Raw genomic sequence first — 26549 nt, 5'->3', positions numbered from 1 at the left:
TACTATGCTCAAAGGGGCAAGGGTGTTTTGTGCATCTCCCCTTGCCTCCATGTCCCCGACACTTCTAGAACAGACCACTTGTGTGGATGTGCCCCTGGGCTGACAGTGTCAATCAGTGATGAAGCTGGCTGCGGGCCTGCATCAGTTCAGGTACTTGGCTGCGTATTGTATTTTGCTCCTTAGGAAATAGGAAAGTTCTGGCTGACCTGCACTCCCATTTCCCCCGCTTCACTGCTAAGAATCTCTGCGAGTTTTAATTGTTCACATTTAGCCGTCATTTACCTTGGAAGATAAAATATTTACAGATTGCGTATGAAATCCTTGTTCATTTAAAAAATATTCCTGGTCAGTGTGACCGCAGATGAAAGGACACACTGATCCTCTGATTTATTTAAATAAATACATATATTCCACATACGTGCGTTTGAAGTAGGATGTTAGATGTGCTTTGGTGCACATAGGAACATAAGAATAGCAAGGGTTTATCTGTCCTTGTCTCCTGTCTGCAAGCATGGCCATAAACCAATGCTGAGGGAAGAGAAAGAACACCGTTAACACGTGTGACACCAACTCTACTCTGTTAATTGGGCCACTATCAGTTAGATAACAGTTTGGGTCAGATGCCAGGTCAACATAACCTGGGCAAAATCAACTTAATCTGTGGCAGGATCAAATACCAGCAGCAGCCGTGACACAATCTAGGAAATTAAGTAACATATTCATTGTAAATTTATTGCAAACTACCTAGTAAAAATGTTTTACAAGGATAAGTAGAGACTTTTAAACAATTCAGCAAAGGGCTTATATGAGAAAATCTGTGGGATGCCAACGTATGACTTGATTTCCTTTATTCCATCTGAAGAGAAAGTCTGATTGCAAAAAGGGAAGTGTTTACATTAACTGATAAAAAACTTGAGAATTCAGCAGAACACAGCCACGTGTTCTGGAGCTTTCTTCCATAAAAGTCTCACCATGTCCGGCAGAGCTCCATTCGCCTTCACTATGAGGGGAATCATACTCGCGCTAGCGCTCACACTTGTTGGTAAGCCTACGTGTCTCTTCTTCATCTTTCCTAAAATTTCCTTAAGTTCAGTCAAAACAATTGGCTCTAGACTGAGCATTACTCACATGGTTTTCCATCTCTTTTTGCAGGTAGCCAGAAGTTTGACATTGGTAAGTAAATTTCCTTCTATAGCCTTTTTTTGGTGACTTTGCTGTGATGTCTATTTATTAGAACATGCTGACAGCATTGTGACGATGGCTGTTATTCCCCACAGACCCTGGGTTCATCAGCAGAAAGAGCCACTTGTACAGCTATGAAGGCTGGGTGCTGAATGGGCTTCAAGAGAAGGGTTTAGCCAAAGCCGGCGTGCGCTTGAGCTGCAAACTGGAGATCAGTGGGCTGTTGGAGAACACTTACCTCCTCAAGGTACCCTGCCTTCTCCCAGATGTACAGTGCAATAGTGAAGTATAAATCACAGCCATATAATTGCATCTGGCTCATCTGTGGTGTAGGAAAGCTATAGGAAACAAAACTGGAGACTCGGTGGTGTAGATGTCAGAGAAAGACCTGCAAGATGAAGTTTCAGAGGTGATGAGTGATTTGGCATCCAGTCACTTAGAGGTGTTTGCTGTGGAAATTGTTGGTAGCAGGAGTTCCTCAAGAATCTGTACCAGAAATAGAGGTGCCAAAATCATGGGTTCTGTTAGAAAGTATTTCTAACTCAAGGCGCCGAGGCCTGCTCTGATTTTAAGATTTGATTCTATTCTCAACATGCATTTCCAACTTCTGTAGGAAGCCAGGATTTGGGTATGTAAATTCATTGTCATGCATGCAATTAATGAATGTAGACTTTAAAAGGTGATAAAAGCTAAAGATGAGAAGTGATAAGTAATGTAAGAAAGATTAAAAAATTGAAAGGCATAGGCATCAAAATGAGTACGTTATAATGTTTAGTGTTTGGATAAGGCAGGAAAAGATCTGTGTGCATGAAATCATGCCTCTGTGGACATCAACAGAGACAGGACCTGACCCATTCAAAATACATATGTTTCAGAGAAATACTTATTGGTCTGTTTAATTTAGTTACAAATCAGAGCTTCTTTTCTGGGGACAGAGTTCAGTGACAGAGTTCTTACTGGTTGTAGTTGAGCTGTAGTTATTCTTTCATTGATGAGGGCAAGATATCAAAATTATGGGCTAGGGGTTGCATTTCTCACTACAGTCTTCATGCTGAAACTCTTACACAGTGTGCACCAGGCTGTGCTCTGAGGCACCTAAACTGGCAGTAACTTTACCAAAGTTACTGAAATTGCTTCTGATTTTCATTGTGTCTTGGTATGGGGGAAAAAAAGGTTTAAAATATATTGTTCATTATTAAAAAAAAAGGGGGGGGGTGATTTAAGCAATTCACAAATATGGATCAAATATAGCAACTAGTTTAGTAAAAAAAAAAAATCTTAAGGGGACGAGTTAAAATGAAACATTCTAAAACTGCAATGTTTGACATTTAGAATGATATGAACTTCTTAAATGCTAAATTTTGCCTAAAGAAGAATATTATTTATTTTAAGGCTGAAAAAATAGGGAGAGTTTTATTTGAATTTTTTAATTACTTTTTGAATTAGCCTTTCTCCCTATAGATTTAATGCAAGTAAAATGCTTAAAATGTCCCTTGGAGATAATAGCCATATGTTAACTGCTAACATAATAACGCTGTTGAGCCCACAGGGTTTATGCTGGTTTTACAGTAGTGCAAGCAAGAGACAAAAGAATAAAATGCTGTATGAAATTCTAAGCCTACATTTGGAAAGAAAGCATATCGAATTAGTGATTATGTTAACAGCTTCCAATCTATTTGCATATTTAGTACCAAAGTAATTTTATTCACATAAGTATATTTTCTTAATTTCTTCCCAGATCCGCTCTCCACAATTCGAGGAATACAATGGCGTCTGGCCCCAGGATCCATTTACTCGATCTTCCAAAATCACCCAGATGGTTTCTTCGTGTTTTACCCGGCCCTTCAAGTTTGAATACAATAGTGGACGAATTGGAACCATTTATGGCCCAGAAGACTGCCCTAATATGTGTATTAACATAGTGAGAGGAATACTGAACATGATGCAGATAACCATCAAAAAGTCGCAGAATGTGTATGAATTGCAAGAGGTTTGTTCTTTTCATTCTAAAACTACTTTACTGAAAGGATGTGTCCTTTTTAGGTGCTCTTCCTTCAAGTTTCTGCTTATTTGCATCTGCTTTCAAACATTCATCATCACAAAAAGTCAATTTTCATTCATACAGAAAAAAGTATGTGCATATGTGTTGAATGAACTGTCTGTGCTAGATTTTTTTAAGATGTCTGTCTTTAAGATTTAAAATGCAATCCTTTGGAGAGAAAATAATTATTAGCTATGAATGAATTAGTTCTATGGCTTCCCTGGTATAGCTACTTGACCCATTCTCTTTATTGTTGTTAATTAATTGATTACTTTTTAATTTTAAACTCCATCCCCTGACTGAGTATTGCTCACATGTCTACTGTTTAGTTCAATAGGACTAATTGTGTGTAGTGGCAACAGGTTTCGAAACACGATTGAGACTGTTCAGTAGGGCTTTACCCTCCCACTGCTCCTTCAGAATCTTTGTTTGGTAAAACTTCTTCTCATGCAGTAAAATCCTGATATAATTGGGAAGTCTCATTATTTCTGTTGATCTCCCAGGCTGGAATTGGAGGTGTTTGCCACACAAGGTACGTCATCCAGGAAGACAGGAAGAACAGCCGGGCGTCTGTTACCAAAACCGTAGACCAAAATAATTGCCAGGAAAAGGTGATGAAGAGTGTTGGAATGGCTTACATCTATCCTTGTCCTGTCGACATGATGGTATGTGAGATGTGGAAAGACCTTCCTCATCAGAAGCATGCCCATTCTGTTCCAAATCACTTTTTTGGGTTTTTCTGTCCTCCTCCAGAAGGGAAGGCTTATAAAAGGGACTGCGGCTTTCTCCTACAAACTGAAGCAGTCAGACAGCGGTACCCTGATCACAGAAGTGGCGTCGCAGCAGGTCTACCAGATCTCACCCCTCAGTGAACCTACTGGTGTTGCTGTCATGGAAGCAAGGTAGGGGGGACATGTATTTGCTTCATAAAGTGAGAATAATTATAGATTCTGGAAGTCTCTTTCACCCCCAGTTGAAGTGAAATGAGAACTGAGCTCCACAGCAGTTGGGTAAAGCTGTGAGCACTTGTACTTGGGGTTTCCACACTCCTAAAAATTCAGTGAACCTTTCTTTATTTTACCTTGGGGAACTTGGCACTAAAATTACATGGAGGAAAAGGAGAAAAACTCTTTGCTCACTTATACCAAAAGAATGCAATTTTGCTACCCTGTTTGTCCTGAAAAAGGGCTAATTTATAGAGTCAGGAGGAAGATGGTGCACAAAGAAATAAGATAATTGATTACACTGAGTCAGTAGCTTTCACTTGGAAGAGAGTGGTTTGGCTCCTCCTCAGACATGATTTCATCATAGGTAACTCGAACACTATTTTGTTCCAATTAGAAAGCTTTATCCATTAGCAAATGGTAAGATTTTACTGTGATAAGAAAACAATTAAAGAGTAAAACTGATACTGTCACAGTATCACTGAACCAACAAACAGCCAAGGCAGATGGAAGAAGAGAACAAATTCATTGCTCCAATGGCACTTGTCTCTTGACAGACAACAACTCACCTTGCTTGAAGTGAGGAGTGAACGGGGGAGCACCCCAGACATTTCCATGCAGAGCTACGGAAGCCTTCTTTACCAGTTCCCATCAGTATTGCCACAGATGCCACTGCAGCTAATCAAGACGAAAAATCCTGAGCAACGGGTATGGTACTTTTAGGTCTTCAAGTTGCTTTCCTAATAAAAAAAAGGAACAAAAAAGTAATGATCATAAATTCAAAATGATTTAATTATGTATGCCATCTCTCGTGTTTTTAACAGATAGTGGAAACACTGCAACACATAGTCCTGAATAACCAGCAAGATTTCCACGATGATGTTCCATACAGATTCTTGGAGCTCGTACAACTCTGCCGGATAGCAAGCGCTGATAGTCTTGAGTCCATCTGGAGACAATTTTCAGATAAACCCCGCTACAGGTATTTCATTGTATCAACTTATAAGCAACTTTTCAATTTTTGGAGAATTGAGAGCTAAAATCAAGGTTTGTTTTTTTTTTTTTTTTTTTTTTTTTTTTTTTTTTAACCTGCTTGCAGGCGATGGCTGCTGAGTGCAGTTTCTGCAACAGGCACCACAGAAGCACTCAGATTCATCAAGACCAGAATTCGCAATGATGACCTTAACTACCTTCAGACTCTTCTAAGTGTTTCTTTTGCTCTCCATTTAATGAAAGCTGATGAACACACTGTTCCCATAGCAGCAGTGAGTAAATCCATGTAAATCTTTCCTATCTGATAACGAAAGGAATGGTAATTGATTACAACCTTTGATTATTAAGTACATTAGAGACTGGATTCTCCTCTCATGCACACCAATTTTGTGCGAATGTTGCACCATGGATTTCTTTTGGCGTTACATATGTGAGAGGAGAGTTCAGTCCTGTGTCTTCATTTCGCTGCAAGGATATAAAAGCCCTTCTCCTGTAACAGCTTCTGAGAATAATTCCCATTTCAGTTTGCTGGGATCACATGTCGTGCCTTCTATAAACAAACGTTTGTCCACTTTAATCTCTTACTTCTGAAACAAAAGGTGATTTGTGTGTTATGTAATTTGAATAGCTCATTTAATTGCAAACTAGTCCTATGAACTGGAAAGTGATGCAAGTCAAAGTATTAGTGCAAACATAAAATATTTTGACACTATAATGAATCATTTATTCTAAACAGGATTCTTCTCATCTCTAGTTAATATTCTTCTTAAATAGGAAAAAAAAAAAGGATATGATGTGAGAATGCATTATTAATGTAATTGAGTTGCACATTGTTCTAAGTATATTCTATTTACAGGTGTTTACCCATAATCTTTGTATTTTCAGTGTTATGCTCAGTCGAGGAAAACCAAAATGGTGCTATGTAAACTTATAAACATTGAAACTAGTGGGGAATTAAACTACTAAGTGAAGCTTGCAAATAAAATGTCTACAAGCTGATTTAAATTGTTTGGATGTGAACAATAATAATTCTGAAATTGCTCCCCTCAGATAAGCTCCGATGATTTTCCTTCTCTGAAAGTGATGTGAAGCACTGTATTAAATGCCAAATAATTTTTTCCTTTTTTTCCCCACAGGATTTAATGACCAGTTCTCGAATTCAGAAAAATCCCATGCTTCAGCAAGTTGCCTGCTTGGGATACAGTTCTGTGGTCAATAGATACTGTTCTCAGACCTCAGCTTGTCCTAAAGAAGCTCTTCAGGTGGGTGGCTTTTTGTCAGGTTGTTCTTAATAGCTTAGTAATGTTCGTTACATTAGCTTAATTCTTTTAAGATCTAGTATAAAAATGGCAATTGGACTTAGAAATACACATTTCATAGGTCTCCTTCAGAACAAAGGCAATGGATCATTTTATTAATGTAGATATTTGCTTCATCACTGAAAACACAGTTTTCACAGTGTAAGGTAAAATCCTGAGAGAAGCCATCACTGAGTGATTTTATTAAAACCAGTTGCTTTATTGTGATAGTCTTTTCAGTGGGTAAAGGGAACACTGTGGACAATCTATACATTAGGAAGAAAAGACTGAACTGTGCTTTGTCTATAGCCCATCCATGACCTCGCAGATGAAGCAATCAGCAGGGGCCGTGAAGACAAGATGAAATTAGCCCTGAAGTGCATTGGAAATATGGGAGAACCAGCCAGCATCAAGCGCATCCTGAAGTTCCTTCCCCTATCTTCATCCAGTGCTTCTGATATCCCCATCCACATCCAGATTGATGCCATAGTGGCCTTGAGAAAAGTAGCTTGGAAGGACCCCAAAACAGTGAGTAGGATCTGTCGGGGATTTCTTTACTTAGTGAATTAGAGAATACATACTGTAAGGGAAATGACTTTAATGGTACCGTGTGTGCATTCAGCATGCTTTTAAAAAAAAGGATTATTTTTAAGGACACCTCAATACAGTTTGATGTTTCAGCAGATGTTTACTGATAAGCTGTAGTAATTATTACTCAGTAGTAAGCTTCCAGAAGGATATTAGCAGTGTTTCTTTAGTCATCTGTCATAGCCAATTAAGTCCTGTGCTAGGTGTATATGGTGGAAAGTTAGCCACCTGTAAGTCAGACATACCATTTGACCTGCCTTAATAGTCAAGAGGAGAGAGAGAGACACTTTCTATTGACCTCTTAGGCAAAATGCCAGCATTGCTTTGTCTCTTTTAGACTTTTCCCTTAAATTTGGATGAATCACTGCTGACCTCCTGCTGAGGTTGCTGGCACGGTGAGCATAGGCAAGACTCCTGCCTTTCAGATGGTTTAGATATAGGAGCTATATGAGCCAGCATCCACTCAGACTGCCTTTGGTGAGCTGCTGAAGCTCCCCTTTTAAAGGTGGTCTAAAATAGTGAAACACGCTCACCGAGTCTGTGGAGTTACTCCAAAGAACAAATCTATCGTATTATCTACTGTTGCTTCTTCCAAAGTTATTCACTGATCTTTGAATATCAGTAGTGCAAAAAGCTATGCTGATATCTTTTTGATTGTGGTGGGTTGACCCCATCCATTGAAACATGAGCATTTATTTCAGATTCAGTGCAAGCCCTTCTCCGTGGGGCTGTTCCTCCATGGCCCCTTCAGTTGTCTTAATAAAATGATGTGGACCCATGCAGTAAAAAAAAATCAGGAAACCTTTCTGCAGGGATAATGACCCCCTCTCCCACATATCTTGTGGGTTACATGTGGATCCAGTCTGAAAAAAAAGTCTCAATTATTGGTAACTCCAGACACTGTGTTTTCTCTCTGCAGGTGCAGGGACATCTCATCCAGATCCTTGCAGACCAGTCACTTCCCCCCGAAGTGCGAATGATGGCTTGTGCTGTTATCTTTGAGACAAGGCCTGGCCTTCCTTTAATCACGACGATAGCTAACGTGGCCATGAAGGAGAGCTGTCTGCAAGTGGCCAGTTTTGTGTATTCCCACATGAAGGCTTTGTCGAAGAGCAGGTTGCCGTACATGTACAACATGTGAGTAGAGACATGAAGAAACAAAGTGGGAGATCTTCTGCCACTGATAAGCTCTGTTATGTTCTTGTTCATGAGCACTGCATATGCTGACAAACCGAATTCAGCTTATGTTCTGGTGGGGTGCAGCTTATTTCTGGATATTATTACCTTTCTCATTTTGTTTAGATCTTCGGCTTGCAATATCGCCCTTAAGCTGCTGGCCCCCAAATTGGACAGGCTGAGCTACCGGTATAGCAAGGTCATACATATTGGTGGTTACTTTGGTGAGTAAAAGCATTTTAGTGACCTGGAAACTTTCCTTTCAGAAATCCATTCTTAAGAGACATTAAGTGCTCTGGAGAAATATAGCATTCTGCATTTCAGTAAGAAATTGAATTAAATGTGAATCACATATTTAACAGTGCATGAGTAGTAATTTATTAATTTGGGCCTAAACAGTTAAAATTTATGTAATGATATATCTTAGAGCTAGCAATGGAAAAAGCCGCAGAAATATGATCTTGAATGATAAGCAGAATAGTTAGAAAAAAAGATGTGTCTTTTGTTTACTTCTGCCTTAGACAACTATAAAGTTGGTGCTGCTGGAGATGTCTTTGTTATGAACAACCCGGGAACGATGTTCCCATCAGCAATAATTTCCAAGCTGATGGCATATTCTGCAGGGTCAGTGGCTGATTTGGTGGAGGTAAGTATTTGCCTAAATCAATAATAAAGCAAATGAAAATTAAAACTGACCACAAAGTTTTATCTCTGTAAGTATGTTTCAGACCATTCCTTCTCATGCTGTTTTGGTAGGTTGGTGTCCGCGTGGAAGGCCTCACAGACGCCATCGTGAAACAAAATATCCCGTTTGCTGAATATCCCACATACAGAAAGATAAAGGAGATTGGAAAAGCTGTAGGTATTTTCAGGGATGCAAGGTGTGGGTTATATAAAGCGGTATTTAGTGAGGCTTCTTGTACTAGTTAAGCCCTGTCTCAGAAGGTAAACTACCACCTAGCAGTCAGATCGAGTATTTCTATGAAAGAGAGATCTGCAGTGGCACTGTAGGGGACACCACTCCTGGGATGGTTGTGACAGCTTCTGCAAATTCTCACCCTGGCTCTGCCTCCTCCTCACCTCACTTACAGCTGCAGCAGGAGCACAGGAGGAGAGGGGGGAGGCGGATATTGCAGCACGGTGTGTGCCTCGTGCCTGGCAGGCTTCCTCCTCCCTCCCTCCATCTACTTCACTTAGTTCACAGGAATACACCTTTGTCTTCAAGAGAAAAGGTGATTTGTTGCTGTGCTTTCAGACTGTGTTTAGTCGTATTAATGGCCCAGACATTTTGTATAAATGTTATTGCATCGGAATACAAAACGGGACAGGAGGCTGTTTGTGGGCATCTCAATGACAGTAAGTCTGAATTAGTGACACTGTGCTATTTACAAAGCATCAAAGAAACGCAAGCAGCAATGGAAAATTGCAGCTTGGTCAGCGATGGGCTTGATCACCCTGCTGAATTACCATTTGTAAACTGTTGGATTAAGGAACTTTGCTTGTTCTTTAGCTGCTGGGATGGAAGGAGCTGCCAACAGAAGCCCCCTTGATATCAGCCTACTTGAAACTCTTTGGCCAAGAGCTGGCCTACGTCAACATCAATAAGGAAGTCCTGCATCAGGCTGTAAAGGTACGAGGCACTCCTACTTTTCTTTGCAAGATTTGACACCGTGGTACTTTTATGTCCCAACCTCTTGGACCTCTGTTTTACTCCAGGCTGTGCTAGAACCTGCTGACAGGAACACAGTGATTAAGAGAATTGCCAGCCAAATCCGCAATGGCATTGCAGGACAATGGACACAGCCGGTGTGGCTGGGAGAGCTGCGGTACATCGTTCCTACCTGCACCGGTCTGCCGCTGGAGTACGGGTCATACACGACTGCTCTGGCACGCGCAGCCATCACCGGTGGGTTGGGAAGTACAAGATCAGCTGTGCGAGCTCTGAGCAGGGGATGAGAGGTACAGGCTAAGAGGGGCTGGAGAAAGAAGTGGAAAACCAGAAAGTCAGAAAAATAACTAATTTTTGTAGCGGAGGGGAGGTAGTGAAGATGTTTGAAGAGAAGCTGGATGCAGCTGATTTCTGCATCATCTTTGAATGGACTGAAGACAGATGAGTTGAGGTGAGAATCTGGGAAACCAAAGAGAGAAAGGTCACAGCATTCAAAGCTAGAAGAAACAAGAGCTGCATGGGAAGCTGACTGCAGACATGGACAGAAGGGGTGGCTCCTGTGAAATGCACACACAAGCTAAGCAGGATTCAATGGTGATTTAAACAGAGATGAAAGTAGAAGGCAGTAAAAAGAGATCTACCAGTAACATTAGAGAAGGCAGGAAAGTAGAGGGCTTGTGAAAAGAGACAGAGAGTTCTGTTTTAACAGAATAAATACTCAAGTACAAATACTTGTCAAGAAGGCAAATCAGTGATCATACTGATCACGTTGTGCACTGGACTTTTAGGCAAAATTGTCTCAGCCTTCCTTCTGCTGACACCACATAAGAAATGAAGGGTGAAGTACATGTACTTGTGCTCTTTTTACAAGTTTTGTACATGTCCTCTCTTGGCTGGTCTTGCTTTTTTGTTAGTTTGTTTTAATAGCATCTTTGAATACCCACCTGTCCCTCACCTGGGGTGCAGTAACCCACGCATGTGTGTAGGCTGGGCATCACCCAGACAGAAAGCAGCTTTGCAGAAAAGGGCCAGGGAGGCAGGGTGGATAAGCTAGCAGTGTGAATCAGCCGTCTGCTCTTGTGGTGATGAAGGCCAGCTGCATCACTGGCTGCAACAGCAAGAGCAGAGCGAGCATAGAAGTGATTTCCCCCATTTAGCACAGCTGAGGCTGCATCTGGAGCACAACGTCCAGTTTTGGATCCACAATACAAGAAAGATGTTCACACTTGATGTGAGGAAAGCTTGTTTAGCCTGGTTGTCCGTCATTCACTCTATCTGCTGGCTCCATGTGTTTCTGAAATTTTAATGTCATACTAACTAACAAACTTTCAATTTGGGTCAGCTCTTTATTTTCTTACTATATCCTTATTTCCATTTTCAATGTTGCATCAGAACCTTTGCCTACAGAACAAGCTTTCAGTATATTTTCAGTATTTTTCAGACTTACAAAAGATCTCATGTACCTGAAAGTCTGTCTTGTTTTCCAGACATATTTGTTGTATTAAAAAAAAAAAAACCAAACCACAAAAAACCCTCTTCCTGAAATGGTGTCTTGCTTAAATTCAAATCCTTTCTTTCACTTTTACCATTTTTAAATGTTTTTCTGTCATTTACAGTTGATGGAAAGATGACCCCGCCTTTAAGTGGAGATTTTAGACCTTCCCAGTTGCTTGAATCCACCATGCAGATTCGGTCTGACATAAACCCAAGGTCTGGCAGGTTTCTAAGGCTTTATGTATGATGGAGGTTTTTTATGAACAGACTGAATCACATGTTAGAAAAGAGCACTTTTCTTACATCTGACCGTTTCACTCTGTTTCAGCCTATACATACATACAGTTGCAACAATGGGTGTCAACACAGAATACTTTCAACATGCTGTTGAAATTCAAGGCAAGGTCCTGACAAGAGTGCCGATGAAGTTTGATGCCAAGATAGACATGAAACTGAAAAATATTAAGATTGAAACAAATCCATGCCATGAGGAAACTGAGATAGTGGTTGGAAGGTACGGTAGCATTACTTCAGAATATCTCCTGTTGCTGAAACCTTACATTTGCCTCTTGCAAAGGCTTCTAGACAGGCAGAGTGACTTTTCAGTGTGTAGCAGAACCTTTGGGATAAAAAGCAAGGAAGAGAAATAGGAGAGTTAAAAGCCAAAAGATACGTAAATTATTTAGGAGTATAATTTCTATTTTAATTGGTTTATTATTTTGATTTTTTACGTCTTTATTATTTTACTGTCTTTTCAAGTTTTTAATTTTTATTTTTTTAAATGAATGCCTTTGACGTTTTGGAAATTTGTTGAAATTTATCCAGATTTTGAAAATTTCCTGTGATATATGGAACAGATGTTTGCCATGAACTCTTATGTGTCTTTAGTAATATTTATACTTATAGTTGCATATACAATCCCTATGTTCAAACAACATATCTCTGTGCTGTCACATGATACTGACAGGGATGTCTTTCACTTAATCCAAGGACAAGAGGTCGTAATAATTCACCATTTTTGTGCATATCTCAACAGACATAAGGCTTTTGCTGTATCAAGAAATATAGGAGAACTAGGTGTTGAAAAGAGGACCTTGATTCTCCCAGGAGATGCTTCATCAAATATTGTGGAAGAACCTTTCAAACCATCAGAGAGATCTTCCAGTGAAGGTTTCACAATGGTAAACTATTCCTTTTTGCTTACATAGTAGTATTTACCCTCTCCGTGATGCATGTCTGCAGTTTTACTCTTCTCTGTGATATGCTCCAAGTGGTATTCACATACTCATCTCCAATGCAGCACGGACCTGACAGCATGCCAAGGAAACACGCCTATACCTCTCAAGAGGATCTTCGCCATGGCACAGGAAGAAAAACTCATAAACGAGACATTTGTGTCAAACTGCATCATCTTGGTTGTCAGCTCTGCTTTTCCAGAAGGTCACGAGATGCCAGTTTCCTGAAAAATACCTATTTGCACAGATTAATTGGAGAACATGAAGCTAAAGTAGTCTTGATGCCAGGTACAATATCGAGCACAAGCCTTGTCATCTTAAGTTTGTCGGTGCTATTTGAAGCAGTATAACCTTCTAATGTGTGCAATTGGTGTGTAGTTGAAACAGATGCTGATATTGACAAAATTCAGCTGGAGATTCAGGCAGGATCCAGAGCAGCTTCTAAAATAATTCATGTGGTAAACTCGGAGTCTGAGGAAGAGGATGAGTCATCTCCATATGAGGACATTCAAGCTAAACTGAAGAAGATTCTAGGCATTGAAAATGTGTTCAAGGTAAAGGACTTTGAGCATGGGAGTGGGGAATATTTCCCCATAAATGAAGCACAGAATTTGAAGTTCAGTGTGGAAAGTTGACATGGGAAAGCAAGGATGGGACTAGTTTGAAAAGTGCCAGTGCCAGATCTGGAGGGATTGATCCTATGGGGTGCATCCAGCTGAGGCTGGTCCTCCATGCTGGGCTAGATTTCACCTGGGTGGAGTGGATCTAAACGAGTTCTGCAGCTTCTGCAGTAAGGCAGGGAAGTTGTTGTTCCTTGAAAGGCTGATGTGAGCAGCTTGTCTGACACCCAGAGAAGTTTTACTTTGTAAATACAGAAGTGGATGTATCCCCTTTTTTGCACTTCTCTTTGAATTTTTTTTTTCAGGTTGCAAATAAAACACGACACCAGAAGAAGCGACCTTCTAAGAAAGGAAACGCTGTGCTAACAGAGCTTGGGACAGACCCCAATGCAAAAAATCCCTCCAGCTCATCTTCTGCCTCCTCAGCTGTCTCGTCTTCTTCCTCATCGGCTGCTGCTTCTCCTGATGGTAAAAAGGCCGTGGATGAAGATGAGAATGATCAAGTAAAGCAAGTGAGAAACAAAGATGCAAGCAGCAAGAGCAGCAGCAGAAGTAGCAGCAGCAGCAAAAGCAGTAGCAGAAGTAGCAGCAGCAGCAGCAAGAGCAGCAGCAGCAGCAGAAGTAGCAGCAGCAAGAGCAGCAGCAGCAGTAGCAAAAGCAGCAGCAGCAGTAGCAAAAGCAGTAGCAGCAGGAGCAGCAGCAGCAGTAACAGAAGCAGCAGCAGTAGCAGTAGCAGCAGCAAGAGTAGCAGCAGTAGGAGCAGCAGCAGTAGTAGTAGGAGCAGCAGTAGCAGCAGGAAGTCATTGAGTCACCATAGCCATGGGCATCACTCAAGCCATCTGAATGGTAGCAGTAGCAGCAGCAGTAGCAGCAGCAGCAAGTCACTGGGTCACCGTAGCCATAAGCATCATTCAGGACACCTGGAAGGTGGCGGCAGCAGCAGCAGCAGCAGCAGCAGCAGTGCAAATTCCAAAATATGGGTAACTTTGTCCATAAATTGGCTGATGATGCTAATGTTCGTGAATCATATTCCTGACGGCAGCTGGCTTTGCATCATAAATCAGGAAATTATGAGTTGACACAGTAATTTTAGCAATATGAAATTGCAAAATTTTTTCTGAAACCAACCTGCAATCATTGGCGCAGATGTCTACTTCAAAACATCTCAAAAGTTTCCACAAGTTTGTTGAAACTTTTGTTAAGGCAGGCAACCATTTTTGTCAATTAATTACTTTCTGTCAATATACATTGCATGTTTCTGTCTTAATCTTGCGGTAGGAACACTAATGCTTTACATAAACTACTTCAAGTCTTGCAGTATGTGCTTGTGACTAAGCATACAGAACCATGTATGAATGATAAATAGTAAAATCCTTATTTAATTCCCAGCACTCAGATTTCAATGTAATTGCGCATTTCTTTTCTTCTGAAACTTTTTGTCTTCTTGTTTTTCTCATTTTCAAAGGGAGTTCATGAGATTTATCAGTATCGCTTTAGATCGGCGCATAGGCAAGAGGTGAGTTTTTCTTCTCTCAGCAAATTAAGTATGGAATCTGTCATAAGTCAAATGGAAACCTTAAAGGCAACTTGTTGTCTTTGAGGAAGATTACAGTACTGAACCAACTGTGGTCATTCTGAGATGCATAAAGACAGAGAGCTATGTTCTCCTTTGTGTTGTGCACATGATGCCATTTGTGGCTCTGCAAAGCAGATCAAAGCTCTATCAAAGCACTACAAGGGACTGGGAATGCACACTTTGGAGGAACTAAGATCCTACCATCAAGAGCTTGCGTCATTTGACTGGTTTTGATCAATTGGATTCTTGGGTTGCAATTGCTGTTGATACACACCGGGATAGTGATGTTGACAAACGTGGGAGGTTAGCTTATTTTATGTCACTTTAGTTCAGCAGAAAATTCTTACTAGGGCGTGAGCCAGCCAGGAGCAGTATACTTGATATTAGTGCTCCTCTAAAAGTAAAAAGTTCAGCTGTGTGTGTCCATTCAGTTAATCCTTTCCATTCACTTGGTCTGTTCAGTGTGTCCTCCAGTTGATCAGGCCCTTCCAGAAGTAAAGTGAATCACTTCTGGTCTTTCATATTGAATCGAGGTGCTGGTTCAATTTGACTTGCTCTGGTCTGTTGTTTTTTCACACAAGGAATTCTCATCTCAACATGTTCCTTATTTGTCTCTGAGAGGTCAGATATATTTGGGTAAACAATATTTTTCAGAGCTGGATCACATGTACTAAGCAGGACAAAGCATATTGCAAGTCACTGAGCTGCTCAGGGTTGGAACCGACAGACAGTATTCTGCAGCACTGCCCAGTGCAGTTTCTTCAAGAACACATTTAAGTTACCCTCTTGAGCATGATGTGTTTTCTTTTTGCAGTTCCCAAAAAGGAAACTCCCAGCTGACCAACTTAGCAGCACGTACTCCTCTACCAGATCCAGTCATGGTTCATCTCGAGCTGCTTCCCGGGTTAGTTGCATCTTTTTTAAGGGGTTTTTGACAGCTTGGAAGAACGGCAGAGTGGCTGTGCACTTGCAGTAATTGCACAGCTGGGATAATGGGAAGAGAGAAATACCAACCTCTCAAGTCTCAGGCATCAGTCAAGAGTGAGACACGCACCATAGCTCCCACACACGCCTTCCTCTGCAGTGAGGTGAGGATCCCTCTTATTTGCACCACAACCCTTCCTTCATGGGAATCCCGTCCAACAGATGCCTGCAGAGACTGATCTTGTGACCTCTGCAACCAGGAGGGAAGCTGTGGTGCTGCAGCGCCCATGCCAGGACGCTAGCGGTGGAGGCTGAGGCTAAGAGGAGCCTCAGCAGGCAGTGTGCTCCAGAGGTGACAGGTAGCACCTCACCTCCTCACTGCCACCCAGTCTGACGCGTGCAGGCTCGCCCTCTGGGACAAGTGATGAAGTAAAGTCTAACAATGGAGTGACGGAATTGCAGGTCATAGCATGCTTAAGGCCCTGCTGTCAAGGAGGAGGTTCCTGATGCTGAAGACAACATGCTGGATTATATTTTGTGTTAGGGTGCTGCGCAAACACAAAACCTGCCTGTCCCACAGAACTCACAGCTGAAGTGTGAGGTGAAAGCCAACAGACCAACCAGACAGATAAACAGGAGGGCACTGCTGGGGGATGTTATTGTTGTGAGAATGAGTGATGAGTACAACTTACAGCTGATGTTGTTAGTCATATTTAACCACTTTCTTTCATTCACAGGCAAATATATGGGTACTAACAATGAAGCCCAAGTCATATAGTCATTACTGTGTTCTAATTATATGAATATTTCCATGGTATCATCTGTAGCTCAGGAAATGGCAGAAATTTTGGCTCAAATAAAATACAGTGATTAAATCCATCCATGCATGCAGAAGCACATGCATACTAAAGACATATGCATGAGAATTGACAGGCGTGTATATATGTGTGGTACATATGCTGCTATATATTTGCAGTTCAGTTGCTTATTTTTCATTCATCCATCTAGATCTTGCATCTGAAATGTTCTGTGGTAACTCTTTTATGATTAAATTCTTTGCATACTTTCTCCCACTTCTTCTTAGCCTAAGTTTTTGGGAGATGTTAAAACACCAGTATTAGCGGCTTTTCTTCACGGCATTCGCAATGATAAGAAGATAGGAGGCCTCCAGTTTGTGGTTTATGCTGATGTTGACTCCATTAGGCCCCGGGTGCAGGTATTTGTGTCAAACCTCACAGATTCAAGCAAGTGGAAGCTCTGTGCTGATGCGGCAGTCCTCAATGCTCACAAGGCAGCGGTAAGGCTCAAAAATAGTTACATACAGCTGTATGTATCACAGAAAAACCACGTGCATTTAAAGATGGACCATTTCTCTCTCCATTATAGGCTTACCTGAAATGGGGCCGGAATTGCCAGGACTACAGGATTTCCACTGAGCTGGTAACGGGGCGGTTTGATGCCCACCCTGCTGTACAAGTGAAATTGGAGTGGCCTAATGTTCCTTCAAGTGTCAGATCCGTAGCAGAATGGTGAGGTTTTAGTCTTTAGTGACACTTGTTCATGATATCAGTCAACTGAGAAAAATCAGGATCCATCCATGAGGTTCCAGTGGTTAGAGCACCAGCTATTATTTTATTCTCTGATCTGAGTACTGCCTTTGGACATAAAATCTGAGTGGGAGATCACAGTCATTCTATTGCAATGTACAGTAATCTATTATACTGGTTGTAATTATGGAAAACTGAGGAAAATCCTTCCTTCCACTGAACACTTGATCAGTAAAGCAGAGGGTGGTCATGGGGACCTAACCAGTGATCCTGAACACTGTAGGAGGCTCTGTATGCTAATTACACATGGATGTGAGAAAACCTGGTTGGGATGCTTGCTGCTTTATGCTTCTGTATTTCATCAGATCTTTCTGATTTTAATTTTTGAAGGTTTTACAAATTTGTCCCTGGAGCTGCGTTTATGCTGGGGTTCTCTGAAAAAACAGACAAGAATCCTTCTCGACAAGCGAGGGTGATCGTGGCTCTAACTTCTCCAAGGACATGTGATGTTGTTATCAAGCTTCCTGATGTAATTATGAAATATTATTATCACTCTCCTATTTTTTCCTAGTAGAAAAGTGAGACTGTTGCATTTTATTTACAGTGGGTCAGTTCTAAGAAAGAAAAATTAAGCAATCATCAGTTTGGGTGCAAATGAAGAAAACAACTTTATTTTCAACCATTTTATATTACATCCAAGAATATTCGTAGAGTGATTTTGATCTTGGAAAAAGAGTGTGCTGTGGGTATTCATAATGACATGTGTTTCCATCTGTAGTAGCTCCGTAAGTGTTCACCAGCAGCCTTTGAAGGGGAGTAGAATCATAGAATTGAAGAATAGTTTGGGTTGGAAGGGACCTTTTAAAGGTCATCTAGTCCAACCCCCCTGCAGCAAGCAGGGACATCTTCAACTAGATAGGTATGCTCAGAGCCCTGTCCAGCCTGACCTTGAATGTTTCCAGAGGTGGCTGGTAACCTCTCTGGGCAACCTGTTCCAGTGTTTCACCACCCTCATTATAAAAAAATTCTTCCTTACATCTAGCCTAAATCTACCCTCTTTTAGTAGATTTAGAGTAATTCATTCTCTCACAAATAATACCTGAATGATGACACACACCATGAGATAAAACTGTAAGCAGAACCAAAAAGCTCACTGACAGTGAGTTGGATGAATTGTGTTCACATAAAGTCTTTGTCAACCAAAGCAGAAGAAATTAAAAACAAATTCCAAATTGGAGAAAAAGCTGACCTTAGTTTTTTTGCTGTGAATACCTGGCACAAGTGTATTTTGAATGTGCTTTTGAATTCCTTTTCAGATGATCCTCTATGAAAAAGCCATGAGGCTTCCCCTGCCACTCCCTGTAGGTCCGAGGATACCAGCTTCAGAGCTTCAGCCTCCCATCTGGAATGTCTTTGCTGAAGCTCCCTCTGCAGTGCTTGAGAATTTGAAAGGTCAGGGTTTAATTGGGTTCAGAAGTATGACATCCTTGGTCTCCTGAATTACTTGAGCACTTTCTGAATTTTTCTGGGATTATTTGTCTCCAGTTAATTAGGAAATATTCTGTAATAATGTGAGGATAGTTCAACTGGGAGAGAATATAGTGCGTATAGTACAGAAATCATCATCGTTTCAGGGATCAAGATACTAATTATCTGAATTGATAACATTTAAACTTTCTGGCAATTATTTTTTGTTAGATTGAAGAGTATATTTTTCATGCCTTTTGTAGAATTTATGGGTGCTTAGTAAGCAAAAGCCCCTGTAATCCATACAAAAATATCACATAGTGGAAAAAATATAAAGCTAAAATAATATAGCACTAAAAATAAAATATGCCATTTAATGACTTTCTTTTATGGAAAAGCAAATACTCACTGGAATTTTATTTAACCAGCTTGCTGCTCAGTTTCCCACAACAAGATCACAACTTTTAACGAAGTTCAGTTTAACTACACAATGCCAGCAAACTGTTACCACATCTTGGCTCAGGATTGCAGCTCTGACCTGAAGTTCCTGGTGATGATGAGGAATGCTGAAGAAGCTATGAACCTGAAAGCAATCAACATCAAGCTTGGCAGTCAGTAAGTAACTTCTGCCAGGTTCTGGGAGCTTGAGGGCCTACATCATCCACTTTTAATATGAGTGGAGCTTAGATCTGAGCTTTCCTGCAGTGGTTAGCAGCCCATGGGATTTCAGCATTTGCCTTATTGACTTTCCATGCACATTGAATGTGATGCTGCTGATGTTATTCTGCATCTTAGGTGGCAGGAATAGCCCTCATGTAATTTAACTAATTGAAATGAGCTTATGCTGTGACCAGTGATACTTAGTGAGCAGGAAAATGCCTTTGTCACTGTGTATGTATAAATGTGATACAAACAGGGTACGAACGGTCTTCTCCTTAACAGTGACATTGATATGCGTCCTGTGAACGGCCAGGTGAAACTGCTGGTAGATGGGGTTGAAAGTTCCACTACGAATGTTTCATACATATCTGCTGGTAAGTGATGCAGCATCTGTTTCATTTTCACATATGTTTTAGGAGAAAAAAAAAAACTATCAAAAATATTCTGACAGTTTGTATTCAATAAGTATTTCTACCTTTGGTTGTAAGGTTAATATTTAAGAAGATGTATTGTACTTCCTTTCAGAGGAACATTTAGAAAGACTGATTAGAGTGTGAAGCTCTTGAAGGGGCCAAACTAAGCAAGACATAGCTAACATGAAGATCCCTCCTTTTCATGCATCACTATAGTTCCTGCTGGAGTTCCTAATATCAGCAGTGTTTTGGTTACACTATAAAATCTTGGTTGGTTAAAACCTTTTGAAGCAGAGCTTTTCTAAAATTCACCACAACTGTATATCAATGTTTTTCCTAATTTGATTTATAGGCACAAATTTGGCTAGCATTCTGAAATCTGATAGGAATAAATAATGGAGAACATGTAAATAGCCTGTTCGCTTCTCTCAAAGCAGGAATAGGTTTTTTTCTGTGAAAGGACACAGGAGGATCTTGTTTAATTCTGTGCTATGCATTCAGGGGTTATATACAATGCAGGTGTTTCCTGAGTGTAGAGCTGTAGTACACAAATCAGGCTAAGTCTTGCTATAAAATTGGGTCAGCATCTGCCAGTGCTCAGCTCTGTCCTATTTGATACATACTTGGGAAGTGATAATTGTGCTAGAAATGGCTCCAGTGACAGTCACAGTGCAGTCAGGGCCTTGCACAGCTGCAAAACTATACAGATACTAGAGACAGCTCTGTAACCATTTATAGAAATAAATATGAACATGTTAATTACCCAAAGAAAAATAACTCAGATAAAAATGAATAAATCTGTGATCACTAAAATTGTTTTCCAGCATTTTACAAACACCTGTTTTCTATGCATACGCTTTCCTATTTTGTTTTGCTATGTGTTTTGTTTCCTAAATAGAACAATTAAGGAATTTCAAGGAAAAGAACATTTTAGAACCATGACTTGCTTTTTTCTTTCTTAAAGAAGCTAGATTGGGTCTGTTTTGGTTTTGCTTTGTTTTATTTTGTTTTCTTCTTTGATTTGTTTTTGTTTCCTCTAGGTGCTTCTCTGTGGATCCACAGTGAAAAGCAAGGGCTTGTACTTGTTGCCCCAGCCTATGGCATTGATAAATTGTACTTTGATGGATACACATTCAGGGTATCATTCTTCCTCTTCATGAGCTTGGGTGTTGGGAATTTTCCATAGGATTCTCTTAAATCTGTATGTACGAGTGCAAGAGTATACAGTGCTAAAGCCAAATGTGTGCAGGGCCCAAAACACCGCAAAGGGAAGATGACATTACAGGGTTGCACAGTCCTGCTCTTTATTTCTGAGCGGGAGAAGTGAAAATCTTTTACTGACAAAAATGCCTTATTCTTGCGGTACAGCTGTGTCTTGGGAAATGGGTCCGTGAGCGTACACACACTGAGCCAGCAGTGCGTTAGCTAGAAAAATGAGTTTTCAGCTCCTGTCTACTGTTCTTACAGCTGTATAATTCTTCAAATAGGAAAAAAATGCATTCTTCTAAGATGAATGAATGTTTTAAAGGCTGCACTATAAATAATGTGAAATGGGAATGTAAGAAATTGGTAAACCATAGTGTATCTATCACCTATACTATGAAAACATCCCTCAGACAAAAGTTTCAGCATATTAATAGTCTAGACTATTAATAACATACTAGACTGGCACAGTTGGCTTTAAAGGCTGTAACAGAGTTAAAGACACTGCAGCACCATGGTGGTTTGGCATCTGACTGTCAGACCCTTTTAAATTCTAAGCAAAGCAATTTTAAATGTTCGTGCATTAACTTATACTGGAAGGGACCTACATAGCAAAAATGTGCCCCATAGGTATTATTTTTTTAACTTGAAATGGTTTTGATTTTTTTTTGTCTTGAAGATTCAAGTTGCTTTATGGATGGCAGGGAAAATGTGTGGAATATGTGGAAAATACGATGCAGAATGTGAACAGGAGTATCGGATGCCCAATGGATATCTAGCTAAAGATGCAGTGAGCTTTGGGCATTCTTGGATTTTGGAGGAAAAGCCTTGTACAGGAGGTACGCAAGCTCTAATTCATATAATATTACTGAAGTTGTATAGAAAATGTAAAATTTATTTAGAAAATTTAAAATCTGTAAACATTTTGAAAGAGCACTTTAAAAGGGTTCATTATTAAGTTATATTAAGTATAAAAAGCATTTGTCAGTTTGGAAAGGAAAAAGAAATTGCCAGTTAAACAAACAAGCCAAAAAACACAAGTCAGTTGAAATTAAATAACCAAGGTGAAACCAAGTCTTTGTTTAAGTTTTGAAGTGTTTTAGAAGAAGATCAGAAAAAAATGTAAGAGGATAAATTCACACAGGATGCTTTGATTTAAGTGCAACAACATTTACCAGCCAGTATTTGATCCATCAAAAAATAAGATGGGGATTAGTAATTATTTTACCTTGTCTGACGCACAATTTTTGGACCAGTGCAACCTGTCAAGCAAAGCATTCAAGAGCATGAGCAGTCCCAGGGACTTAATTACATGGTTGAAATAAAACAAAAAGCTGTATTTTAAGTGTTTCAATAGATTAGGATCTTATGGTGTGCTCAGTGCTCTCAGCTGAGGTTATGGTGCAACAGCACACCATAGTGCTGCAAGGAGAAGAGGCGCGTTGCCTCTGTAAAGACGACCTGTCCTGGTGGGAAGGACTTCCTCAGGCCCTGAAGATGGCTTCTACACGTCTAGCTGTCCACCAGCTGTTAAAGAATATTGGGTGTCAAACTTGCTTTAGATGGATATGGAGTCCACACGCATGTACACAGTAATATTCACATGATAGGCAGTGAGCACATGTTGTGTTTCCATTTAACATAGGGTGGAAATAGCTAGAATTTTAGAGAACAAAGCTTACAGTCAGGAATAAATTGTGGTCCATTTAGCTTCTCACACTTTTGTAGCTGCTTGTACTGGGAATCCAAAACAAGATCAATATTACTGGCTGGCAGCAATGACTTTTGGTCTCTCTTTGCAGCAATTTTGAGTCTGAATGACAGTGGCAATAGTGCAATTCTTCAGTGATGATTTCTATTTGTTCAGAAATCCCCCCTTTCTTTCCACTGCTGAACATTCAAAGCTTTCAAGTGTGGGTGTGCAGCTATTCTGTGAGCCAGTTTACTTTGCAAAATGTTTATTAGAAAGTATATCAGACTACGTTTCTACATGCTAATCGAGAAACAAACCAGTTGCATTTGAAATTAACTTTCTGTAGCTCCATATCTAATTAGCTGATTAGAAAAGTTTATCAGTCAGGGATGCTGCTTTACTTATGATGAAAATATAGTTGTCATAGAGGAAAGTTGTTTGCAAATTGGCAACATTGACAGCTGGATCAGCCTGGGGAGATCCGAAGATTTTGTAGATAAGCACATAAACTGTCACACATGATTGCGTTACAGCCTGCAAACTGCGACGCTCATTTGTGAAGCTTGAGAAGACAGTTCAGCTTGCGGGCGTGGAGTCCAAGTGCTATTCTACAGAGCCCGTGCTGCGCTGCATGAAAGGATGCTCTGCCACCAAGACTACTCCAGTCACTGTTGGTTTCCACTGTCTCCCAGCTGGTAAGTAAACAGAAATCCTACTGAATAGGAGCTGCACAAAAATCTGAATAGTTTGTGCCTTGACTCAGTTATTCCACTTGAAGCATATGGGTATTCGAACATATCCACAGGTAGGGATGGACTTCCCGTGATACTGACTGAAGACCTTACCCTGTTTTCGTTAATATGTAAAACTTCCTTTAGCAAGAGAGGTCTTTTTCTGTTGTTATTTTACTATGCTTTTAATTATACTGGAATTTAAAATCTAAACTGAACTCCCCGTTGTGATGCTGTGAGCTAACAAAGTAAGGGCAGGGTAACTGCACAGTCAACATTGTGATTCAGCTGGAAAACTGTGTATTGCAGCCTGGGAGGATTCAGCCGCATCTGATCATATGCAGCACCCTGAAACGGGGATCCTCGTCTTGTATACTTTTATATATAACTGTCTTTGGCCGTGATGCTATTTCACTGAGCTGATTTAGGCAATAGAAGAGCAGGTGTGCACGGGATTCCTGCACACAGGTGCAGTGATATAGGAAGAAGTATTTTTTATAGGTATATCATAGATTATAAGAGATTAGATAAGGTAGATAAAGATTATATAGATGATAGGTTCATGTCTGTTTTCCAAGTGTGTTTTCCCTTTAAGACCATAACATCCTTTCCTAAAGGTACTATTAATAAAATTCTGCATGGAAAGTAGTAGTTTTCAAGGTAGAACTGGCTTATTAATTAAGTGGGTTTCCTGGAACATCTCAGTGTGATTTAGACAAATGTAAATACGTAAGCCAGTGAGAAGCCAAGCCTGCTGTAATTAATGACTAGTGCATGGTAAATGCTGTACCTTGCAAAACTGCTTCTGAAGTGTAGTGTTTACTTTTCATTTCTTGTTCCCCACCAGATTCGGCTACCAGCCTGACGGACAAACAGACCAAGTTTGACCAGAAGTCAGAGGATATGCAGGACACTGTTGATGCACACATAGCATGTTCTTGTGAGAATGAAGACTGCAGTGCGTGAAGCTGTACATTGCAGCACAGGAAAAAACAGAAACACTTCAATGTTTTTATTGTGTGGTGTAAGAAAACTCACCTTGAGGACTAATAGAGATACTAAATTAAGTGTTTAAGGATGTGTGAAACCTTCCCAAGTAATTTAAAGTATAAAATTTAATTATTGTAGAAACTGTTGTGATTGTCTATATATATCTGATTTCGTAATAAATCCACGCATGGAAAAAATTATGAAGGCTTCCTTATTTAACTGGTTATGGAAAGAGGAGGTCGATGTTGCTTCTCTTCACCCCCCATTTTGTAGACTTCTTGAGTCTGTGACTGACTTCTGTGTACCAGGCATGTGCCCACCTCAGGCCCCATGGGGGATATGGGTTGGGTAACTCTGGTACCAGGCTCCTGCTTGTTTCCCCTGGTCCTTTCTTCCCTGATGCTGGGATCCTGTGCACTCAGAGCAGGAACTGGTCACCTCTGTGTGATGCAGCACGTTCTGCAGCAGCAATACAGCCATGTGCTCTGCAATAACTGTGTGATGGGCCAGTGCTGCCCTAGGGAACAGCAAGGTCAGGGAATAAGCCTGAATCTCGTGCCCCTGGACAAGGATGCTCTGAGGAAGTCAAGAACATGTTATGTTCCTGATGCACCACATGCAGAACCTAGTGTGAATCAGGGGTCTTTGAATAGGATACAGTACATTTACCCAATCCAAGTATAGCACCCGCCAAAGGGGCTGAAGCAGAGCCAGACCTTTGCACTTTGGGTGGGATGTCCCAGCCTTTGCGCCCAGCTTGAGCCCTTGCTGTGGCCACCATCAGCAGGTGGGCTCTGCCTCCTGCCCACCCACTGCAGGTCTGCATGGGCATGGTGAGGGTCACACTCATCTGCCGTGAGTGCTGGAGCCTAAAGGATTCCGGCGGATCTGGAAGATGTTTTCTGCTTGTCCCTAAGGCTGTGCTTGCAGGCTGCGTGTGCACGCTGGGAGAATTTGCTTTTCAAAGAATTGCCTTAGGAGATGGTGTAGACATAACCATTGATGTCAATGAGATTGTTGGCAGCTAAAGTCATCAGCCATTTTGCACAAATTTCCATAGAAATGGTATTGTACTTTCTTAAGTTTATCTGCCTTAATTCATCAGTGTTCTCCCAATTAATACACACATATCCAGCCATTTTTATTACCAACCGATCATACGTTCATTTTTTTATATTGAAGTGTGTTGATGCAAAGCAGAATGTGATCCCACTGAATTGTTAAAAATTTAGATCTTCAGTAAATCAATTAAAAAAGAAGCATGTTTTTTGGTTCTTAAAATCAGTAGAAACCAATGAAGAAAAATGGCACTTACCTATGACCATGTGGGGCGGAGAGATAATCACTGGCTAGTTTTTGAAAACATTCGAGAACATTCTGTAAAAATTGTGTCATCTTGCTTCTCACAGCAGTTTTGGTGCCTTCAATGGACGCATGCATGTGAGTTTTATTGTTTGGATGTGGGTTTCATAGTTTGGAAAAGTAATGTCCTTAGTACCAAAAGGAGTATGTTTGAATGACAGGTATAAATACACAGCTGTATCCAGTTTAAATGCTGTCATGGTACCTTGCACTGCAAAGTGGTGGGGAGCTGGCAGCAGGCAGTATTTGGGCAGTACTTGTCAGCAGCAGTAACGCGATGAGCTGGTGCGTTTGCAGCTTGCCTGGCAGTCATGTGGAGCAGAGATGGGAAGCAGACTTCCTGGGTAATCCCTAAGGCTGAATCCAGCAGAAGCCAGGTCCCTGCATGACCACGGGTGCTGGGCTCCATGAGGAGCTCTGGCATCAGCTCCCAGCTTCGGGAGTGCAGCCCATGGGGCTTCTCTCTTCCCAGCCTGACAAGGCTGGAGCACAGTTTTAGGGTGACTCTCATCTTCCAGCCCCTGTGCTCAGCTGCGAGGAGTGCAGCAGTAACGCCCTGGCAGAAGACCTACAGGTGAGCATTGCCCAACCACCATGGCAGCCGGAGCACCTGTGGGACCGTGGGGGGATGGGGGCTGTGGGCATCCACCTCACAAAGGGCTGCGGGAGGCCTCAGCCAGCCTCTGCCCCTCTGCCCGCTGCCACTGTGGAGCCAGTTGGGCACAGCTCAAAGGACATGCTGT

The 26549-nt window shown here is 41.0% G+C and overlaps 1 protein-coding gene across 1 annotated transcript; it reads left to right on the top strand.

The window, feature by feature from the left end:
- The first annotated feature begins 1002 nt into the window (after positions 1–1002).
- On the top strand, positions 1003–24641 carry ZRANB2 (zinc finger, RAN-binding domain containing 2). The gene is made up of 36 exons (XM_010086130.1): positions 1003–1042; positions 1153–1173; positions 1278–1429; positions 2921–3172; positions 3727–3888; positions 3977–4125; positions 4725–4875; positions 4992–5149; positions 5267–5432; positions 6297–6422; positions 6768–6986; positions 7966–8183; positions 8349–8446; positions 8744–8868; positions 8979–9080; positions 9733–9852; positions 9939–10128; positions 11508–11601; positions 11714–11899; positions 12422–12566; positions 12686–12908; positions 12999–13174; positions 13546–14039; positions 14097–14220; positions 14706–14756; positions 15631–15720; positions 16825–17037; positions 17127–17269; positions 17678–17816; positions 18604–18739; positions 19183–19369; positions 19697–19788; positions 20868–20965; positions 21710–21869; positions 23257–23418; positions 24302–24641. Exons 1-36 carry the CDS (start codon positions 1003–1005, stop codon positions 24418–24420), a joined length of 5481 nt encoding a protein of 1826 aa, XP_010084432.1. The 3' UTR covers positions 24421–24641.
- The last annotated feature ends 1908 nt before the right edge of the window (positions 24642–26549 follow it).

This window comes from Pterocles gutturalis, unplaced genomic scaffold (assembly GCF_000699245.1).
Source record: "Pterocles gutturalis isolate BGI_N339 unplaced genomic scaffold, ASM69924v1 scaffold44430, whole genome shotgun sequence".
Lineage (NCBI taxonomy): Eukaryota > Metazoa > Chordata > Aves > Pterocliformes > Pteroclidae > Pterocles > Pterocles gutturalis.
Note: the sequence above shows the minus strand (reverse complement) of the source record. Positions and strands in the feature narration are given on the sequence as shown.

Excerpts from the sequence above, each read along its gene's own strand:
- ZRANB2 (XM_010086130.1), top strand. The coding sequence starts at position 1,003 with ATGAGGGGAATCATACTCGCGCTAGCGCTCACACTTGTTG. Across the intron at positions 9,081-9,732 it reads TAAAGGAGATTGGAAAAGCT|CTGCTGGGATGGAAGGAGCT; the intron begins GTAGGTATTTTC and ends CTTGTTCTTTAG. Across the intron at positions 14,221-14,705 it reads GTGCAAATTCCAAAATATGG|GGAGTTCATGAGATTTATCA; the intron begins GTAACTTTGTCC and ends TCATTTTCAAAG.